The sequence below is a fragment of the Micromesistius poutassou genome (assembly GCF_964030765.1).
Source record: "Micromesistius poutassou genome assembly, chromosome: 16".
NCBI lineage: Eukaryota > Metazoa > Chordata > Actinopteri > Gadiformes > Gadidae > Micromesistius > Micromesistius poutassou.
The window spans coordinates 10,950,394-10,972,144 of NC_140286.1; the positions used below are offsets into that span (position 1 = coordinate 10,950,394).

At 48.7% G+C, this 21,751-nt stretch overlaps 1 protein-coding gene across 2 annotated transcripts in view; it reads left to right on the plus strand.

Moving 5' to 3' along the window:
- LOC311361115 (solute carrier family 22 member 23-like) overlaps positions 1-19,716 on the plus strand; it is a 29,153-nt gene extending 9,437 nt beyond the window's left edge. For both annotated transcript variants that reach the window (XM_084481310.1, XM_084481311.1), the window contains exons 4-10: positions 9,324-9,492; positions 10,523-10,650; positions 12,195-12,297; positions 14,063-14,298; positions 15,572-15,604; positions 17,610-17,733; positions 18,660-19,716. In XM_084481310.1, coding sequence (XP_084337436.1) covers positions 9,324-9,492; positions 10,523-10,650; positions 12,195-12,297; positions 14,063-14,298; positions 15,572-15,604; positions 17,610-17,733; positions 18,660-19,581 — 1,715 coding nt within the window. In that variant the 3' untranslated portion in view covers positions 19,582-19,716. The remainder of the gene's footprint in view (positions 1-9,323; positions 9,493-10,522; positions 10,651-12,194; positions 12,298-14,062; positions 14,299-15,571; positions 15,605-17,609; positions 17,734-18,659) is intronic.
- Positions 19,717-21,751: the final 2,035 nt, after the last annotated feature.

Below are 21,751 nucleotides of genomic sequence, written 5' to 3' on the forward strand. Positions count from 1 at the left end.
GAATCGGTTAAAGCAAAAAGGCAGATGCAGAATTGCTTTTGTTAGATGCTATTCATTTCCCGCCCATGTGACCTGTAGAAAACAAACAGGCAAAGTTAAACTGTAAAATGAACACTGTGCTCTGGAAGCAGCCAGGTGCCAGAGGAAAAACTAGCTTGCAAAAATCTAGCAGTTGAGAAAGAAAAGGAAGGAATTTGAATGACTGTTCTCTTGGGCAGGCCGAGTGTCTATAGTCAGCTTTATCTTTACTTCCAGGAAAGGCCATTTATTCTGGTCCATAACTCTGAGAGGAGGTTGATACACAAACGTGCAAGCGGTTGCACAAGCGCACACATGTGCAAGCATCCGCACACATGCATGCACAAGCACACACGTTTTATTGATTATGCCATCATTCACTGGGCGCTCCCTGGTCTTCACTCCCAGTTCTTGGGAGGGGTAAGGTGATCTCTTCTCCCTGCTCTTTTTAATTCTGGTATTTTGTGTGTTAGTACACTGTGGTCTCCAAGTTGATGATGGAGCAGAGTAAACAGTGCTTTAAGGAGTGCCACTCTAAATACCCCGTAGTTCCACGGCCCACGCACACTGTCTCTCTACACATTCTGATACGGTAATAAGAATGTGACAAAAAGATAACCAATCTTTATTTTTGATTTCCCATGTCCTATGACGGCTAAAATAAAGTAAACCAGTGAACAAAACATTCTATATCCCCATAAAATAGCATTTTGAAGCTTAATCGCAATTATTATAACCATAACTTTGGTTGGCCTATATTAGCCCTACTCTGTTCTTAGCCCTTATTCCTATATGCCTGTGTTTCTCTGTATCATTTTGAGCATTGTAGCATAAGTAACTATTGTTTCATTTTCGTGTAGAGCCGGCTCAACGGGTTCATAATAAACGTACATTGTGTTGTGTTGCTGGGGGTTGATTTATATGTGTTTATGGTTAACGGCCGTACCTTCCTCCCCTCCCCTCTGTCTCCCTCTGTATTAATACATCTCTCACCCTGCTGGGGCAAAGTGAAAGTTCCTACACTATATAGTATAGCAATGTGCTACAGTATATATTATAGAAATGTGTTACACTATATATTATAGCAATGTGCTACACTATATATTATAGCAATGGGCTACATGATACATTTTCAGCAAGAGAGCACAATGTATAATCCCTTTATGTTTATTTACTTTAGTATGTTTGGCTGTTGAGCGTTAGTATTTAGTGTTGTGTGTTTATGAGGCGACCTGAATAGTTGGGAACACCATGTACATGGACAGACACTCTCCTCTTGGCGAGCAGTTCTTAGGGTTCCGGTCTCTAGAACGTGGGACTCCTCTCAGCGCTCGTATCAACGTGTGGCTTAGTCACCGGACTCCCAGGGGCTTTTCCAAATCAGCCGTGTTCCCAAATACAAGGATGCGCTCATGCGACGCTTAACGTTTTACAACCACAAAAGCTGTGGGTTTAGTGTTAGCGGTCACAAACCATTTCCCTCCGTGCAACCCGGGAACAGCAATGTGTCCTTGGGCAAGGCACCTTACCCGAGGACAGTGGTCTGTTTATACACGTTTGTAAGTGTGTGCTAAGGCTGAGAGAATAAGTTGGATGACTCGAATGTAAACACCATGGAGATTAACGCGGGTGCTTCCCTCCTGTTTTGGGACATTGAATACTCAACGCCACTTGAAGACTTTGTGGCTAACTTTGATTACAGCTGCCCTGAATGGAACATGTAGGAGCAAATGTAGGAATTGACGTCACCGTCAATTCTATATGTAAACGTTTTTTACATAGCGAGGGCCATTTACCATATTCTTTCCATGTCATTACCCCTTTGCTCTCTGAAGTCTAGTCATTTGTATACAAGCCACGAGGGACGGTGAGGCTATCATATTCCTGTTTCATAGGGAGATCCCTCTGAACCCCATTCATTGTCAATCCAAATATAGAATTGGGCGACACAAAAGGCATTACAATCCATTTTGAGTTCCCATTCACCTTAACAGTAGGACTGGGACAATGGCCAATAGCTAAATCACTGGACATACAATCTCCTCACTAGATTGGAGTCATCTGTACACATCTTTGTGTGGGGACAGAGATGCTGCTGTGATGGGTAAAGGCTACTCTAAAGATTGGGATCTCGCCCATTCGCAGTGACTCACATGGCCGGTGTAAGGCAAGCGCGAATGTATGACGGATTTGCAGCTCAGTTTAGCAGGTGAGACGAGAAACTAAATCCTAGAATATATTTATTTTTGGTAGGTCGTTGCTCTAGCCCATTCATTTAAAGAAGGTCATTGCTGCTATGTGGCTAAAACACTCGACACTATGCACCATCTCCCAAAAATAGAAGTAGCCTAAAGGCTAAATAAACTCGGAATAGCAAACGAGGCACCACAATGGCCATTTTTTACACTGCTATTAGAGGGTTAGCAATCTGTGTGTTAGCATAGATTTCTCCAAGGCTATAACATTAGGCCAGTGCCTATGCCACATCCAACCCAGGGAGCTGCTGTAAGCTGGTAGTACCATTCTGTATTATATGTGAAAAGGTGTGTGTGTGTGTGTGTGTGTGTGTGTGTGTGTGTGTGTGTGTGTGTGTGTGTGTGTGTGTGTGTGTGTGTGTGTGTGTGTGTGTGTGTGTGTGTGTGTGTGTGTGTGTGTGTGTGTGTGTGTGTGTGTGTGTGGACAGACTCTGACACACACACAGCCAGACTGACACTATGACTGATCCACACAGACACTATGACTGACACACTACACGACATAAATGAACACGCACATACATGCACATGACAAACGCAGTCAACACACTGTTGAGCTGAGTCATGCCCGCGTGCTCCGCTGGGTGTTTGTTTGTGAACATTGTAATTATCCGTTTGAGCCACGGTGAATGTGTTGGCTCTCCAGGTGTGTTGTCTACGCTCACACCCGAGTAGTTTTGGGGCTAAATTAAGTATTGATTCTCATTTTTGAAATGTGTTAATGTCATACAGTTTAAAAAAACATTTACCATTCAACTCAGCTGACATATTTACTGTGAAATGCAGATGAAAATGTTTTCCTGGTTAAAAAAAACAGGGGAAGGCAAATATACACTTATTGGAAGAACCATGATCGATGGAAATGCATCATTTTCGGTGAAGTTGTGTTCCATTAGTACTGGATTACAAGAGCCTTGTCTATACTTGGAGAGAGAGAGAGAGAGAGGAGAGAGAGAGAGAGAGAGAGAGAGAGAGAGAGAGAGAGAGAGAGAGAGAGAGAGAGAGAGAGAGAGAGAGAGAGAGAGAGAGAGAGAGAGAGAGAGAGAGAGAGAGAGAGAGAGAGAGAGAGAGAGAGAGAGAGAGAGAGAGAGCACTTTTAAAATAAGGCAGATTAACTTGGGAACATCCATTCCCTTGTTGATAATCATAGTAACAGGCCACTCCTGAGGTGGTGGAGTGAGGTACACACAGAGATTTTGTTTTTGTTTTGTTTTTTGTTTGACATTCTGTCACAAATCGTCACAAAAGACAACTGCAATTACCTTTGGCACACTTTGGCGGTGACTCATTAGCTGTGCCCATGCTATCGTGGGTTTGCGTGTCTCAACTGTGATTGAATTAAAAGTACCCATGGCATCAATGAAATGCATACTATGTAGAACATTCTGTTCAGTTGGTAGCTCTTGTAATATTTTTCTTTGAGGGATTCAAAGCATCCGATCGCTTGTTGCCCAACACAATCAACAACAAAAATAAGCCAAACATCAAGAAGCAACGTACATGTCACTCAAAATGACAAAGTTGATTGGGTTTGAGTGTGACATACACACTCCATAGTGAAACACCTTCCATATTGTGATATTACTACAATAACTACAAGAGGTTAACTCTTATTTATTCAGCAGCTTCTCGGCTGCCATTTTATACTCCAAACCCATGAGGTAGACGGTGGTCCTACCAGAAACTGTTATCTGATATTTCATATCGGTCCCCACACCCAGGCAGGTTCAGCTGTATGGGGACTGTGTGTTCAGTGGGAACTCCCTTTGTACACACAGAGCTTTTAGCCCAGCACTATTGGTTAAGAAGAGGAGACTGCAGTCTATTCTATATTGACTTAATTGTCACAACAACCGACAAGTCATCTTCCATCCGTCCTCTTATTTGTTCAGCCTTTCACAGAATGGCAATGTCAATATCAAGAGAAGGTGATATAGTTTCCCATTCACATTTCCCTTGAAATGGGAATACAGATTCATTCTGTTTCCAAACCGGATGGGGCCGCATTTGTCCTGCTGCAGTCTTGGGCCAGGCTTGGCTAAACTGAACTAATTTAGTTTAGGCTAGGCTAGTTTGAGCCGGGCTAAACTAGGCTAGTCCAATCTGCTCCATTCTACGATGGGCCCATCTCCAGTTCCTAATGAGGTCCCATCTCTCTGCTGTACCCTCTTATCATCAGCATTCATCTCTATGATCCATGATGAGGGCCTGGGGATGTCCCTGTGTGTGTGTGTGTGTGTGTGTGTGTGTGTGTGTGTGTGTGTGTGTGTGTGTGTGTGTGTGTGTGTGTGTGTGTGTGTGTGTGTGTGTGTGTGTGTGTGTGTGTGTGTGTGTGTGTGTGTGAATGGATTCCCTTCCTGTCAGCGATGGATTCCTGTACTGTCTGACGGTCTTGAGTTATGTTTGCAAGCGGGCTCGTCTGGTTAGCTGTCTGCGTATGAATTGATTTTTGCCTGCTTTAGCTTTCTCTCTCTGATGGAAAGCTCTCAATCTGAGCTCCTTGACACGATTAGCATTGTTCTGGATATCGTCACAGTCTCAACAGTTTTCATTCCCCCCCCCCTCTCACATTGATATGTCTTCCTGGGAACAGCAGGCGCAACCAGTCTGACACCACTGCAGAGATAACTGCACTGAAATCCAAAGCACCTCAGGGGAAAAATGAATCCCACACACACACACAGACTTAACAAGAAGCAGACGACCAAGATAGACAGGCGGGGGGGGGGTTGAGGGTTCTCATTCTGCCGATAAACACTGAGCCTCCTACGATTTACTGGTCTCTCATCAACTACTTGACGTCATTAAACGCGCTGAATAACCAATCTCCCCCATGGTACTTGAAAGGACAGGAGTGGGTTGACATTGACCCTATTGTCAGGAGCACCAATGCTCAGCACAGTGTCCCTGTGATACTTAATCAACTGAGTCCATGTCTCCTTGCTCTACCCTTCTCCTAATCTTTCCTTTGTCCCTTTCGTCTCCAGATAAGTAGGCTAAGGTGCACTTCACGCTTCTGATTGTTTTTGCTCATGGGAACAGTCAGGGTTAGAGTTCCCCTTTTTCTCTCTATATATTGTTTTTGCAGCAGTGTATGTTGTCCACTCAGCATGTCTCAGAGCCTCTTCGGTTATTCCCACTAAGAATAGTCTTGTTCTACGAATGCCAGAGTGCAGCTGGTTTCTTGAATAAAGTTAACCAATCCGCACTTTCTGTGCTGCCCCACATTGAGGACACACATTAACCGAGAGATAAATATTGTGTGACATAATCCCTGCGCTATCTGGGTCCACAAATACCTGGGTGAAGTCCAACGAGTGGCCCAATCATGGAAGGCTTCCACGCTTTGTCTTTTGTGAATGCCACCGCGGGGGAATGAATGCTTTGATTGAGGCCTCGTTTTTTGCTGAACAATGGCTTGGTCTCATTGTTCGGTTTGATAATATACTTCAGACACTATAGTTTGGAATCAAACCTGTTGCTAACCATTCATGAATCGGTTGTTGTGTTCCAATGGTCGTGCGTGGTGCATGTGATACAGCTGTTTAGTGTTGTTTGTGTTTTGCTAATCTTTGACAGCATTACCTTCCTAGTGGCAGCTGTAAATGTATGAAGAGCTTAGCCTTTGAACCCGCGTAGATCAAAAGGGCTTCACCCCTGACACGCCGCCATCACTGGAGATAAGGCCTTGAATGATCAATGATGAAGTCATATGTTGTCATGGCATCGGCAAACGGACTACATTCATACACTACTTCCCCCGGTCTTGACAACCTCCACCATGGGATTTTTAGTCAAAAGTGTAAGTCACAACTCAAAATAACACCACAACTACAGGAAGAACACCACAACTACAGAAAAAACACCACTCGAGTTGTTATTGACTGAAACGGTTAACAAGGGCTGGTACTTGGGCCATATGTGCTCTCGGCAAGTATTTCGCAATAATGATATTAACTATCTCGTCGCAACGTGAAAACCTAGTCGGCCGGAATGTGACCCACAAACCCAGTGGCCGGGCTCAGGCGGTGACATCATGGTGGTAATGCGACCATGCGGCACTCATGTGACCAGCGAAGGTCGTGGCATTAGCCGGCGGCATGCAGGAAACGGTCTTACAGCGTGCCCCCGGCGATCAAGCCGGTTGTATCGCTTTGATAACAATGGGGCTTGTTGAGTGAGCGTCGTGCGCTCCACACAGGCCCAGTGTACTGCCAGCCGCTTGTGTACCAGACGGTGTGAATCACACACTTGGTTTTTTTTTGTTGTGCAAAAGTCAGCAAACCCCCCGCGCTCAGCCTCACTTTGGTGGCTTAGGCCGGTTTATGGAATTGGCTGGTGGTTTATTGTGCGGCGCGTTCAAAATTGGGACATTGTGTTTGTCCACTTTTTTTCTCTCTCTCCTTCTGTGTGTTCCCCTTCCAGAGGCATTGCTCTCGGTAGACGGCGTCTGATGATCAGTTCCTTGTCGTTGTAGCATCAGCTGAGCCGGAGCTGTCTGGGGGTGGAGGGGGAGGGGGGGGGGGGGGGGGTCACACTGTGTCAGCAGCAAGGCCCTGAACCATAGTGCTGATTCAGGGAGATGTGTAGGATTTAGGTCAGCCCCAGTAAGGCGCTCACAAGGCCTCTAGTCCAGGAGCCTCTTGCTTTGTGGCTCCATCTACAGTCTCCATGTGGAGTCCTTGGTTTGTCTTTTGCTCTTTTTATTTTAAGGACCCTCACATTTGTGTGTGTGTGTGTGTGTTCGTTCCCCTGACCAAAGGGCCCACACTGTGCGGGTGCAATGCGTTGACCTGTTCCCCTTCACACCGCACTGGAGATTCCGCGCACATGACGCAGAACCAATGGAGAGAGGAAGGGAAGAAAGGGAAACGTCGGAAAACGTGGCAGGCTTTCCGTGTCCAGTGAACCGTCTTTTTTCCTCCCTGGTTCAGAGAGAGAGCGAGACTCTGGATTAGTTGGTTCAAACCCCTCCCTGGTTCTAAGAGAGAGAGAGTATTGGGGTTAGTTAGTTCAAACCCCACCTTGGTTCTGACAGAGAGAGAGAGAGAGTATTGGGTTTAGTTGGTTCAATCCCCACCCTGGTTCTGACAGAGAGAGAGTGAGAGAGAGAGTATTGGGGTTAGTTGGTTCAATCCCCTTTGTGAGTGGTAGAGATAGAGAGATACTTGGGGTGAGTTGGTTCAAACCCCTCGCTTGCTCGGTGAGAAAGTATGGGGTGAGTTGGTTCAAACCCCTCCCTGGCTCTGTAGAGAGAGCCTCGGGGTGAGTTGGTTCAAACCCCTCCCCGGCTGTGGGAGAGAGTCTTGGGGTGAGTTGGTTCAGACCCAGCGGACCGTGAGCCCGCTGCCCGGCCCTACACTCATTGGCTTTGTCGTTCCAGCTGCGACAGTGTCTGTGAACAGAGACCATTATTCATGTCCAGGCCGTTCACAGAGTTCGGTGGGGGGGGGGGGGGGGGGGGGGCGCAGTGGGGGAGTCGGGGAGTGGGGGGAGTCTGGTGGTCAGGGTGTGTAAAAGAGGGGTGGTGTGTCGGGGGGGGGGGGTGTTGCTAATTAAAATTCCTGTCTTTTTTTTCCCCCCTCTCTGAAATGAAGTGCCCCCGAGGCAGTGACTGTATTACTCAGGACTATCACCTTGAAACTTGTCTCACCCCATCTGTTGAGTGTCCTAGAGGCGAGAGAAAAAAAAAAAGGACAAACACGGGTGGTGGTGGTGGTTTCGGTGGCGGTTACGGGGGGTGGGGGGGGGGGGGGGGGCGGTCGCATTGTGCTGCGCCCGCGGTGATTGGGATGTCCACTCCCGTGTGCTCTGGCACTCTCCTGCCCGGGTCTTAAGGGCCGGCCTGTCTCTGGTCGCTGCCCGCCCGCCGCGGCGGCGTGCATGCTAATGAGCTGGGCTAGCATGAATCGCTGCCATTCTGAGCCAGTGAAAGAATGAGGCACAAGGAAGCCCTTTTCTTGTCCGCTGCCGCGGTTAGTCCACTGACTCGCTGCACAGAATACCAACTGTGTAGGCTTCCTGGTATTATTATCCCCGTTGGCCTTTTTGCTTGGTTTGGGTTGTAGTATCAGTGTGTGTGTGTGTGTAGGAAGTATTTAGTAGGTGTCGGTTTGCTTGCATTGGGTTTTACTATTCTATTGTGTGTGTGTGTGTGTGTGTGTGTGTGTGCGTGTGTGTGTGTGTGTGTGTGTGTGTGTGTGTGTGTGTGTGTGTGTGTGTGTGTGTGTGTGTGTGTGTGTGTGTGTGTGTGTGTGTGTGTGTGTGTGTGTGGTGTAACTCAATTTTATACTGCAGCTTGAATTGGTCCTGTAGTACTAATATTGTCATCTCACTTGGTTTGATGTGATCATGCATTCATGCATTAGTCGCACATTAGCTTGAGAGTATCATTGGACACGATTAGCTGTCATAGTCAGCTGCCATAATGTTTGGTCTCGCTTAATTATCCAAGGCACTTTCTATACGCTTCCTCTAATCTGACCTTTTACCAAATGAAATGCAACAGATTCATGTAGAAACATGCAGAACTTGATGAGAAATTACCCTACTTCCAGACTTCTACCTGATCTGATCCTGTGTGCCGTTGTTTCTGGACCGAGAATACATTTCTTTGTAGAGTGCGATGAAATGTGATGAGGCCAGCAGTCCAGAATAATAACGTTAAAGTGTAGTGAATCTAACACACAATCTCTCGGTGGATGTTCCCATGAAACTAATATGACACCTCACGGTTGCTGCTGCAAGTCAAAGACATGCTCTTTATTCACCTCAATCGGTTCTGCTACAGCAACGTCACGTAGTCTATAGGAGTACGTCTCGCACATAAACGGCAAGATTAATTTTTCCTTTTTTCTTCAATGCCCTATAAACATATTCCATACAAACTATTCCAGATGTCATTCTATCTTCATACTAACATTTTAATATAAATTAACATATAATTGCATAAATCCTCATCCCTTTGTTCTTTCTCTCCCCCACTTGTTCTCTCTGTCTCTGTCTCTCTCTGTCCCTCTCTCTCTGTCCCTCTCTGTCTCTCTCTATCAGGACTGGAGCTATGTCTACCGGACTGGCGCTTCTCTATGACCATGGTGGCCAGCTTCGTGGTGCTGGGGGGCCAGCTCCTGATGCCCGGGGTGGCGTACCTCTGTCGGGACTGGCAGGTCCTCCAGGCGGTCATCATCTGCCCTCTCCTGCTAATGCTGTCCTACATATGGTACGGATGGAGGGGCCCACCCTGACATCTGCTGCACTTTGCCACAGATGCTAGGGTCAATTATAGCCATTACGGCGCTGAAGGCTAAGAGCTCTAGTCGGTTTGTAATTCAATTCTCGAAAAAGGCTTCAAAGGCTGTGGCGCCGGCGGCTTTGCGTTTTGCTTCTAGTCGAGGTTGACACGGCCAGCCGTTTCCCGCTAGCGATGTCGCATGATGTTTGCATGTCTGCAATGTGCTTCCCCTGATCGGGGATCGTTTGTGGTTCACAATACATTCTTTCGGGTTTGGTTATGTATGTTTGATCCATGATAATTAATAATTATAATTGATACAAATAAAAAACATGTCCGTACCCCCTGTTGATCTGTGCTAACGGAGATGGGGCCCTGCAGTAGCCTGTGGAACGGAACAATTTAGCTAATTTAGATTCTACATTGGGGGGGGGGGGGGTCACACAGCTGTCCTGCCTCTCTAGGCCCACCTGCACAACAAAGGGCCAATCCGTACACAGACACACCCATGGGGCCTACTAGGAGAAAATACCCCCACCCTCACTTCTCTAAAACAACATCACTGATTGAATCCTGCCTTAAAGAATAGATGAGAGAATAAACAACATCATATGTATTAGCATATTCATGTTATCCATACGTTGATGTAGGGGTAGAGGTTAGTTTGGAAGCTAGGGTGGTTCCCTGCTTCAAATCCGAAAGGTTGTGGGTTTGATATCAGCAGCCGAGCTGTGGGCGTCCTACAGAGCCGAGAGTCCACATCCTGGAGTCCCGGCTCAGTAATGACATGCATCTCAATTCCCTGTGACTCACTCTGGACTAAAAGTATCTTCTAATTAACTAAATGGTAGAAGTGAGTGGTACTAAATAGTAATAACAGGGACTCCTGTGGATGGAGGGAAAGAAGACGTTTGCCTTGATGTTGGCTGGTCTGTGATGATGAAAGTGTGTGTGTGTGTGTGTGCGTGTGTGTGTGTGTGTGTGTGCGTGTGCGTGTGTGTGTCTGTCTGCTCGGCAGGATCTTCCCAGAGTCTCTGCGGTGGCTGCTGGCCACACAGCAGTACACTCGCTCCAAGTGGATTATGGGACATATTGTGAAGAAGAACCAGGTGAACACGGAGCAGGACACGGAACAGGTGCTCCAAGGTAGGAGGAGAACACGCGGGGAAGACGATGATTTAATGATCTGAATTTTTTGCTACATGTTGTTCTTGTCGTATGCACGTTTTTATATGGGATCTGCTGAACACAGGACTCTGCTTTCTATAAATGGTGTATTCCCACCTTAGATCCAAAGCTCTGTGTGCAGCATTGGGGCCTGAGGAGAGAGAGAGAGAGAGAGGAGAGAGAGAGAGATGAGAGAGAGAGAGAGAGAGGAGAGAGAGAGAGAGAGAGAGAGAGAGAGATAAGAGAGAGAGAGAGAGAGAGAGAGAGAGAGAGAGAGAGAGAGAGAGAGAGAGAGAGAGATTTAAAATAAGGCAGATTAACTTGGGAACATCCATTCCCTTGTTGATAATCATAGTAACAGGCCACTCCTGAGGTGGTGGAGTGAGGTAAACACACACTGCAGCTCTCAGGGGGAGTGTGGGGGGCTTACATAATTTCATTATTACCAGGAGACGGCACAGACTCCATATGGACACGCCTCGGCCATTTTGCACAAAGGTTCAATGTAAAACATTTGATGTATTTAAAGTACATTACGTAATTATGGTTCAAACTGTGTTACCTCCCACACTTTACTGTACTACACTTCCCACCTCTCGGACAAAGCCATCGGACGGTTATTAATAGTCAGCGTTCCATATACATCTTCAGGCCAAGTAGAAAATAAATAAATCAAAGCGGGGAGAGCCATTTAACGTGAACTAAAACCCTCTACTCTTAAGCACACAGTCCTCTTTCTTTGCTGAGTTGGCATTTAGGGCCAGTACCGCTCGCTCTGGTTATTAATTTGACTCTCTCTCTCCCTCTTCATACCGACGGCAGTCCAAAAGCCTTATGGAGCTGCATGCTCATTTTAATCAGGGAGTGAGAAAGATGACATGAACGATAGCCTGAAATATTAAACATGGCTGAGGTCTTGAGACACTGTTCCCTCCCGAGACAGCCGTTGGCTGCGTTGAGTTGCGTTGAGGGTGATTTAAGAGGGATGAGGGTGATTTCAGAGAACAAGCCCGCTCCCCTCTCATACTGTGGTCTGTTATGGAGTCTCCGTTCGAGGACGTATCTAAAGCCTCTGGGCTCTGAGTGCGGCGCGGCGGAGTGGCCGCGCGACGCACAACGCACAACGCACAACGCACAACGCGGAGGCCGGTTGTCGTGGCAACAGACCTCCCGTTCCTGCCCGTACGTCTCCACACGCGAGACGGCTGCTGGCTTTTTATACGTCACCTTGCAGGGACGAGGCGTGGCCCCCTCGAAACGGCTCCTTCTCCTCGAAATGATCCACTGTCATTTATAAACATCCAAGCCCCCCCCCCCCATCCCCCCACCCCGCCCCTTCCTGTTTCACATGACGGACAGACAACCAAAAAGAACAAGGGATCAAAGGGCGTACATGATGACTCATAAAGTGTCTCTTCTGCACCTGCTCCGTCGTGAGGGGATTCTAACACCCAACATGGATTGCATTGCATGGATTCCAATGCTGTTGCTGACCCTACCCTGCTGTTGCCCGTGTCCTCCAGAACTGCAGGGAGCCCTGCAGAAGAAGCCCAAGAAGACCTGCATCGTGAAGATGGTGGGCACCAGGAACCTGTGGAAGAACATCGTGGTGCTCTGCGTGAATTCGTGAGTGTGTTTTGGATCCGTGGGTCCGGGGGCCTATCAAACTGTCATCCTTAGCTGTGACCGTATGTGTTTTGGCTGTATTGGATTTATGAGAGGAGGATAAGGGAACAGTGGGGTGGGTGTGTGTGTGTGTGTGTGATAGTAGAAGTGATGCCAGTTAGACATCCCCTTCTGCGGAGTCAAGACGCTACTATAGAGAGGATAGGTCGATCCACCATTGATCAGTGATGTTCGCCAGGGCTTTTATCCAGCAGGCTTTCTTTCTAGTATATTTTTTTCTGTTTCCCATTGATGGTGCTTCATTATTCTTTGGTTCTCTTCTGTCCTTCTCCTCACCTCTCTAGTCTCTGCTCCCCGCTCTCCCACTCTCCTTTGGGCTGTCCTCCCCCCTCTTTTCCTCACTTCTCTCGTCCCCTCTCTCCTCTCCACGCCCTTGCCTCTCCATTCCTCTCTGCTGTCATCGTCTATCCTCTCCTGTCCTCATCTCATCAGCTCATCTCATCTCCTCTCCTGCCCTCTCCTGTCCTCTCCTCTCCTGTCCTCATCTCCTCTCCTCTCCTGTCCTCATCTCATCTCTTCATCTCCTGTGCTCTCCTCTCCTGTCCTCTCCTCTCCTCTCTTTTGATAAACAGGAGCTACAGTTTCGACGGTGTGAGCCTCATTGCATGGTGTCCCTGGCTCCCTAAACTCACTATGAATATTACATGAGCTTATGAAACCATAGATAACCATGAGTGCTGTGTGTGTGTGTGTGTGTGTGTGTGTGTGTTGTGTTGTTCATTTTCCATGGCTATATCTATGTGACTGTGTACGCCTGTTTGAGGTTAGGAGGGAGGGAGGGAGAGGGAGAGGGAGGCAGGGTGGGAGAGAGGAGGTAACTCTTTTCCTTCATCTGCCCACTCCCCCGCACGTTTCATCCTTCCATCCTTCCTCGCCGCTATGCCTTCTGTGATCTTGTTTAGCTCTGCCTATCTGTCCCCCTTTAGTGTCGTCTCTTCCTCCTCCCTGCGTCACTGTTACTCTCTCTGTCCTCACATCTCTCTCCACCCTGCCCATAATGCACTCTGCTTCCACTGCCTCTTTAATGATCTCTGTCCTGTTCAGTGTAGATACAGGGATCCTTATAATACAGTCACCCACGCGCACACACACACACGCACACACGCTCTCTCTCTCTATTGTCTATTGGTGCCCAACCGTAATGACCCGACCTTCTTGCACATGTTGCTGATGGCTATTCATTCCTGCCCCTATCCATTGTATTCATTATTGATCTAGTTTCTAAATCTGGATGTGCTTCTGTGGGCAATTGAAATGGGAAATGTGACTGATGAAGTGCATTCTAATTAGTTTGCCGCCCGCTTGTGTTGTTCATGGTGGTGGCAATTGAGGGGTGTGTGTGTGTGTGTGTGTGTGTGTGGGGGGGGGGTTGGGAAAGGAAACGATGACCTATGCATCACATTTATTTGTTTATCGATGGATACATAGCTAGAGCGATATATGGATCGATTGTACAGGCTTTTATGCCACGTAACGGACCGCAGAGCGAAGAGAGACGGCGCAGTGGGTTGAACAACCGACACGGAGCCTCTGCGAACGGGGTCAGGGATCGACTCCCGGGTCGTTACCGGGCCTGTCGCCCACATGCTCTGCCCACATCGGTTGGGTAGCGCCACAGATCTCTCTCCTATTCTCCATCGCTGACTTGACTTCTCTCTCTCTCTCTCTCTCTCTCTCTCCCGCCCACCCCCCTACCCCCACGCAGGCTGACGGGCTACGGGATCCACCACTGCTTCGCCCGCAGCATGATGGACCACGAGGCCCACGAGACCACCATGTTCCACAACTTCTACGCCGACTACTACACCATGGCGGGCATCGCGGTGGCGTCCTGCATGGCACTCTGCCCGGCCGTGGGGCTGATGGGCCGGCGCGGCGGGCTGCTCATGTTCATGATCATCACGGCGCTGGCGTCGCTGCTGCAGCTGGGCCTGCTGAACCGTCAGTACCGCGCAGTACCTACGCTCGCACTTGCACGTTTTTTTTTGGGGGGGAGGGGCTTTCTATGAAGGATGAATATGCAGTGTTGGAAGCTTTCTGTGATGGGTTAACATGCAGCGTGGGAAGGCTACCCACCTATCCACACACCCGGCACATCTGTGCACACGCTTCGCATGTCCCGCAAACACCTCCACACACACGAATTACAATCATATCATTGAGATCGATTATGCGCTTTTCCTTTGTAGTCAAAGACACTGTTGCATGATTGAAAAGCAAAACAAAAAGTACTTGGTTGTGTAGCATCTTATCCTAGCTAGCTCTGTTGTAACAGGGAATGGGTTAACCTAGCCAGTGTAAGTGCTTTGCACTTGGTTCTATGAACATCCGTACTGACCGACAGCGATAGATTGTTTCTCCTTCTGACAAATGTACTTATTGTAAGTCGCTTTGGATAAAAGCGTCTGCTAAATGTGAATGTAAATGCAAAGACATGCAGTCCAGGAGCTCAAACTAAGACACAGGGAAACAATCTCTACAAAGGCACAACATTTAACAGCATACAACTTAAGGGACAGAGAGGTGAGGGGCTCGTGGGGTGTTGAAAGTGATTTTAGAAAGGTGTGTTTTTAAAGTACACTGACGCATTACATTATGATATTGTATTACAGATATAACCTACAATTTTGATAACATGCATTTTGAAGTGTGTCTGTCACTTTTGTTCAAACTATACAGTTCACAATAATACCAAGTGCAAAAAAGTGAAGTAAATCCATCCGTCCATGACTCAATCCACCCAGATATTATTCCCTTTTAAAAGGTTTTGGTCTGGGGAGAAAAAGTCGGTTTGAACAAAAAGCGGCAGGATAAATCCATATCTACGTTCATTTTGTATTGCGGAAATAATAATTCTGTCATAATTTCCCATCGCAGGGATATCTGTGAGGGAAGTCACTAAATACGTTGTTCCAGTTCCGCACAAGTCAGGTTTTAATCCCTAACTTGAGTCAACACATAAAGGTTACGGCCCATGTGTTTCCTTTGCGGCAGATTGAGTATTAACACTGCATGTTGAAAGGATTGTTCACAGCGTGTGTCTGTGTGTGTGTGTGTGTGTGTTGTAATGTAATGTCATGTTTTTCCATGTCACCCCCTTGTCAGTTATTGACCTAGTTAGATCATGGCATTGAGGATCTTGATTGAATTTGATTGAATAGAATAATAACTGCAATGTGAAATTAATGTATTCTCTTCTCCTTTTGTCTTCTAGTGCTGGGAAAATACAGCGTTCAACTAAATATAGGTATGGTCATCTTTGTACTATTATTTATTAGGGGTGTAACGATACACTCATTCGTACCAAAATTTTTCGGTACGGGTCTAACGGTTCAATGCGTGTTTCATTTCGGTACGTACCAACTTTTTATTGATTATCACACACTTTATAACACTCTGACACTGTGAGTGTCTTGTCTTGTCCTGATGTTTTGTGTTGAGGACCACAATGGAAATAAGTCCTGGACTTGATTGTGTTTTTATCCTCAATTGTATTTTATGTATTTTCATTTGTGTTAGACATTTGTTTGATACAATTTAATAAATCAAATCAAAATCCAATTGTTTAATAAAAAACTGCTGTACCGAAAAACATACCGAACCGTGACTTAAAAACCGAGGTACGTACCGAATCGTGACTTTTGTGTATCGTTACACCCCTATTATTTATGCATCTCTATTCTGCATTTGGAGCCATAATGTTACTTTTAGAGAGAGCATAAGACATCACACGCGCACACGAGCACACACACACACACACACACACACACACACACACACACACACACACACACACACACACACACACACACACACACACACACACACACACACACACACAGTTATATTCATTACCCACAGACAGATGGTGACTACTTGCTAATTATGAATGACGTTCATTTCCTATTGCGTTCCTTTTGTTCTTGCAAAGTTAGACATAGTAGTCCTGTCCCACATTGCATGAGGAGTATCCAAACCCTGCGCAGACAAAGGCCCATCCCTAATTAAGTCCCAGGTGTCATTACGGTTGACCCTTGCACACACTTCCTTCTTTCTTTTGTTACGCAATTTCCGAAGAGAAAGTATGTCTCTGGCAGGAAGTGCTCTGACCCCTGTAGGGGTCTCCTGCTCCTCCCTCCTCCCTGGCCAGTTTTCTGTTTGTATATCACTCTATCCCCTCTCTTCTGCTTCCTTCCTAATCCCTCCTTTGGGCAGCCAAATGAAGCCTTGTTGCTGTCTTCCCACACTGAGGATTAGCGGTTAGAAAGCTGATCACAGACACAAGTATCTTGTGATCCTCTTCATGTCTACCCGGGCACGTCTGCCTCTCTCATCCTGATGGACGTGTTTAAATGAGAGCTCGCTCGGTTAAAATGAGCTGATCAAAATCTGTTGTCTGTCGGGCTGTGCTCCGGTCCTCCAGCCAAACACAAACCGTTTACGATGTAAACACAAGGCACACAATGTCTTATTCCAGACAATGTTTCGTTTTGGACAAGCTGAGTGTGTCTCTTGTGGCCCGAGAGACATTTATCCTTCAACTTCTTCATGAAGTAAAGACAGAAACGTCTTGCATTAGATGTTTTGTATGTGATACGTTAAACCGAGGTCCTCACTCCCACTCCCGTTAAGATTCCGCTTAATATAAAGTTCCCAAGGCTCTGGTCACAGCGTAGGTGTGTTAGCTCCGATGTCCTGGCCAACCCGGCTCTTGTACCAACATGGCCCCCCAATCATTCCCCCATCTCTAATTGGCTGGTTTCATCATTCCACCTCTCCACTGTGACAGTGTGTGGTGAGCTTTTTGGCGCATACTGACACACACACACACACACACGCACACGCACGCACACACACACACACACACACACACACACACACACACACACACACACACACACACACACACACACACACACACACACACACACACACAGAGTAAGGTGCTTTGGTATGTTCCCCCTAGCATCCCCTTTGTTGGTTCACTTTGTGCAGGTTTGAAATATGGCTGGAGCAGAATACAAAAATAACCCTCCTGAGATAACGAACGCTCGCAATTCCCACACGGCTATTCATTATTCAAGTGTGTTCACAGTTGGAAACTGGAAATAAAACAATTTGTATTCCTGTGTGTGTGTGTGTGTGTGTGTGTGTGTGTGTGTGTGTGTGTGTGTGTGTGTGTGTGTGTGTGTGTGTGTGTGTGTGTGTGTGTGTGTGTGTGTGTGTGTGTGTGGTTCCCGCTTGGTTTGCAGTGCGCTCGGAATCGCTGAATAGGAACTTCTCCATTGCCTTTTCCATCATCGGCATGTTCTCGTCCCACGCAGTCAGCAACCTGAGCATCTTTTTTTGTGCTGAGATCACCCCCACCGTCATCAGGTAATCCCAGCACACACTTGGAACGTACCATCCTGGGGGTGGGGCGGGGGGCGGGGGGGGGGGAAACAATGGCTGGATTGTTTTTACATTGTGTCTTGTGTTAAATATAATCTTGGTTCAGACATTTTGGTTTTGTCATGGTGTCAACTGATAATGCATGGGGAAATATATGCAGTGTACTTTTAAATACAAGGTTGCACTGACCTTCTAGATTATTTTAGTAACGAGATTGTTCCATTTTTTTTTTGTTAATACTATCTTGTTTGAGATGTTTCTGTTTCTTGGCTTTCTTCGCTGATAATGCAATGAACAGATATACACGGTACATACATTGTATACTCATTGTCTCATGATACAGGCATGCTCATAATGCATGGGTGCACTGACTCCTTCATTATTGCGTATGCGTGAGGCACCACTGCTTCCCCCTATTGCTACGCAACCGATAAAGGTTATGCTTGTTGGAAAGCTGACAACTTTTAAAACGCTAGAACCGCCTCAGACAAGTCGAACGGCTGATGTAATTCTATCAGCATGTCTTCCACAAATTCCCCTCTTCTTCATGAGGATATATGACCCAGCATGTTATGTAAGTTTGGAGGCCCCCTGCTGGTTAGAAGTAGCCACTGCGGTTGTGATTAATCCGACTGCAAAGGAAGGAGGAGGATTATATAGTGCTGCAGCACTCTCTACTGCTGCAGGACAAAATGGCAGTGATTTGTTTCAGCGTTCAAACAAATCGAGAGCATTCCCCCTGAACAATGAGCCGGTTTCTGCCTTTGTTCAATCGCTTCCACTTCTTTTCATAGCGAGTGTATCCTAGCAACCCCTTCATGTCACTCGTGAGTCAAAACATGAGAGCATCCCCTTCCAGCCGCATGTCAGGCCCTTGTAACCGGCCCTTGTGTTTTCCCTCAACTCCTAAGGGGCGGAGGCGTGGGCCTGGTCCTGGCCAGCGCCGGCTTCGGCATGCTCACCGCGCCCATCATGGAGCTGCACAACCAGAAGGGCTACTTCCTCCACCACATCATCTTCGCCTGCTGCACCCTCATCTGCATCATCTGCATCCTGCTGCTGCCCGAGACGCGCTACCAGCCCCTCCCCGAGACGCTGGCCGACGGCGACTGCTACACGCGCCAGCCCCTGCTGCCGCCCCGCAAACCCGGGGAACAGCACCACCTGCTGGGCCAGCCCGAGGGCAGCAGGGACTACATCCGGGTGCACGACACGCCGCCGCCGCCGGTGGCGGCGACGCGCAAGGCGCCCGCCGCCGTGGTCTCCACCCTGGACTCCACCGCCTCGTCGGCCGTGGACCTGACGGCGCCGTCCGTCATCAACCTGGTGGCCATGGAGGTGCACCTGGGCAAGGCGGACGGCAAGGACCCCAACGGCCGCTCCTACTGCTCGCTGCCCATGACGCCGCTGGCCTCCTCCTCCTCCTCCGCCGCGCTGGGCAAAGGGAGCGTGGTGCACTCCAGCAAGGAGCACCTGCTGGCGTCCACGCCGCTGCGCCGGCCGCCGCGCGTCACCGACCCCCTGCTGGCCGGCGCCGACGAGCCCCGGGACGCCGTCAAGCCGTCGGACATCACCGTCATCACGCAGCTCAACGGCAAGGCGGAGCCCTCGCACGCCGGGTCGCCCGTCGTCGTCCGTCCCCGTCCCCGTCCTGAAGCCCTGTCAGCCCCCGGCGTCGCCGGCGGCCCCTCGCTCTCCCCCGTCGCCCCTCCCGGGGGACTGCAGCGCCCCCCCGCCCCTCCCGCCTCCCGCCGCTCTCCAGCCCCGGCTCAGCTCCCCCTTAGGGCCCCCTCTTACTCTGGTCCGGGGGCCCCCCGCAACGCCGCACCCTAGCCTCCCGCTTCTACCGGAGGGCGGCCCTGAAGCCGTCGCCGCCGCCGCCGCCTCCGCCTCTCCCGCTCCGTCGACGCACGACCGTCACCCTCCTCCTCCTCCTCCTCGCGACGCTTCTCCTCCGGCTCCTGCTTCTTCTCCCCTCCTCCCTCCCCTACTCCTGCTCCCTCCCCCCCGCCCCCCCGCCACCACCCCCTGGTACCCGGTGGCGCGGACCCACAACCCGTGGTGGACCCCGCCGACCCCCCCGTCGAGGTGGACCCCCCACCGGCGGAGGAACCCGAACTCGCGCCCGCACCAATCACCCTCCCTCCTCCTCCTCCCACCTCCTCCTCCTCCTCCCCCCCCCCCCCTCCCGACGAGAGACTCCCCCACACCTCCGCCTCCAATAGACTCTGTCCGACCCCCGCCGTTGGACTCTACTCCTCTCTCCCCTCCTCCTTCTTATGTGGAGGCCATTCATGATGGAGCGCCTCCCCTCTCCTCTCCTCCTCCTCCTCCTCCTCCTCCCCCTCTTGCCTGCACGCCCCCCTCCCCGCCTCCCTCGCCACCCGTCGAGGCACGCCCCGCGCCCCCTCCCTCCGACGCCGTCACCCCCATCCCGTCGCCATCGGTGATCCTCCCCATCACGGAAATCGTCCAGGCTCCGCCTCCAGAGCCGGCCGATCACGTCGCCGCGGTGACGTTGGCAGACCCTCACAGCGTGGACCCGGCGGTGCCCGAGACGGCAGAACCGTCCTCCACAGCGGAGGAGATGACGACGACGAAGGAGGCGGAGGCGGCGGCGGAGGAGGAGCCCGTCTGCCCAATTGAATGCACTGTCTCCTCCCCTATAGACTCGGGGCTCCTCCCCCGTAGGGACTCTGGCAGCACGGAGAACAACACCTTCAACAGGGAGCTGTCGTCGTGAGGTTTCCCATGATGCAGTGTTCCAAAACAGGAAGAATGTTCACTTCCTGTTTTCGTTTGGAAGAGAACGTCGGTGCAGGAAGAAGGGGGGGGGGGGGGGGCAGATGGGGGGGTGGGGGGAAATGAGTCAGAGGGTGACTCAGAGGGGCAGCGAGGCGAGGTAAGGTGTTCACCGCACCGCTGGGGGCTACAGGCCACCTAACGAAGACTTCTGGAGAAGCCCAGTACCGGAGTCGGTAAACATGCGGTGCACTTTTGTTACTCTTCACCCTCACGGCATTCAGCCAATGAACGGAGACGATGCAAGTAGGTTTGCAGTTGCTGAGAGGCTGTGTCATGATCGTGACGGTAAACGTTTTGCAATGCTGATATCACCAGCCCATGAACTACATGAAAATCAATGAGAATCACTGTCTGTCGTTTTAAAGACTTGGGAGGAGAAAAGAAACTGGATACTGCTGCGTAGGGGTTTCTGGTGGAATTGCAATTACCACTCCCCCCCCCCCAAAAAAATATGAAGAAAATCACTGGTACTTTTGTTCTAATGACGTGTCCACTCAGCATATTTGTGTAAAATTGTCGGGGCTGCATTGAGGGATAAAAGGAAAAAAATATGAAATGTTAATGTAAATGTTACTATATTTTTGTCCTGAATAAAACTAAACGAATGATCCGAATTGGACATTTAACAACTAAAACACAAACACCAAACGCTAATCTGACCAAATAAAAAAAATGGTATTGTGCCAATCAATAAATATAAGATGTTATTATGAATTACAAAATCCTGAATGTAATCGTACTCTTTGTTCTGGAGAACACTGTGGGGCAAAGTGAAAGGCCCACAACAGACCTCTTTGTTTTCCAAGATCCAGAGAGAACCTTGTATTTTACACAATGAAGACTTCCTAGGTAAAGCAAAAGAAGAATGACAGTTTGAAAGTGTGAGCTTGGGAGGGCTTTTAGTTGTTTTTGTTGCAATCGCTCCAGTCAATAAATCCTCTGGAATGCAATTCTTATTTTTTATTATTTTTTATTCAAAAAAAATATATTGTTGTGAGCAAATGCATACTTAGGTGTTGTGCTTGATTCAATTCTTTGGAGCATAATCTCCCGTGGTGTGTGCCATTATTGTACAAAGCTATGAGGCATTCGGACTATGTTTGTGTGAATGTTTAGTGGCACCTTTTGCTTTGCACATGGGGACAAAGCATGATTGAAAAAAGTAAAAGTCAACAAGATCAACGTAAAAACAGCAACC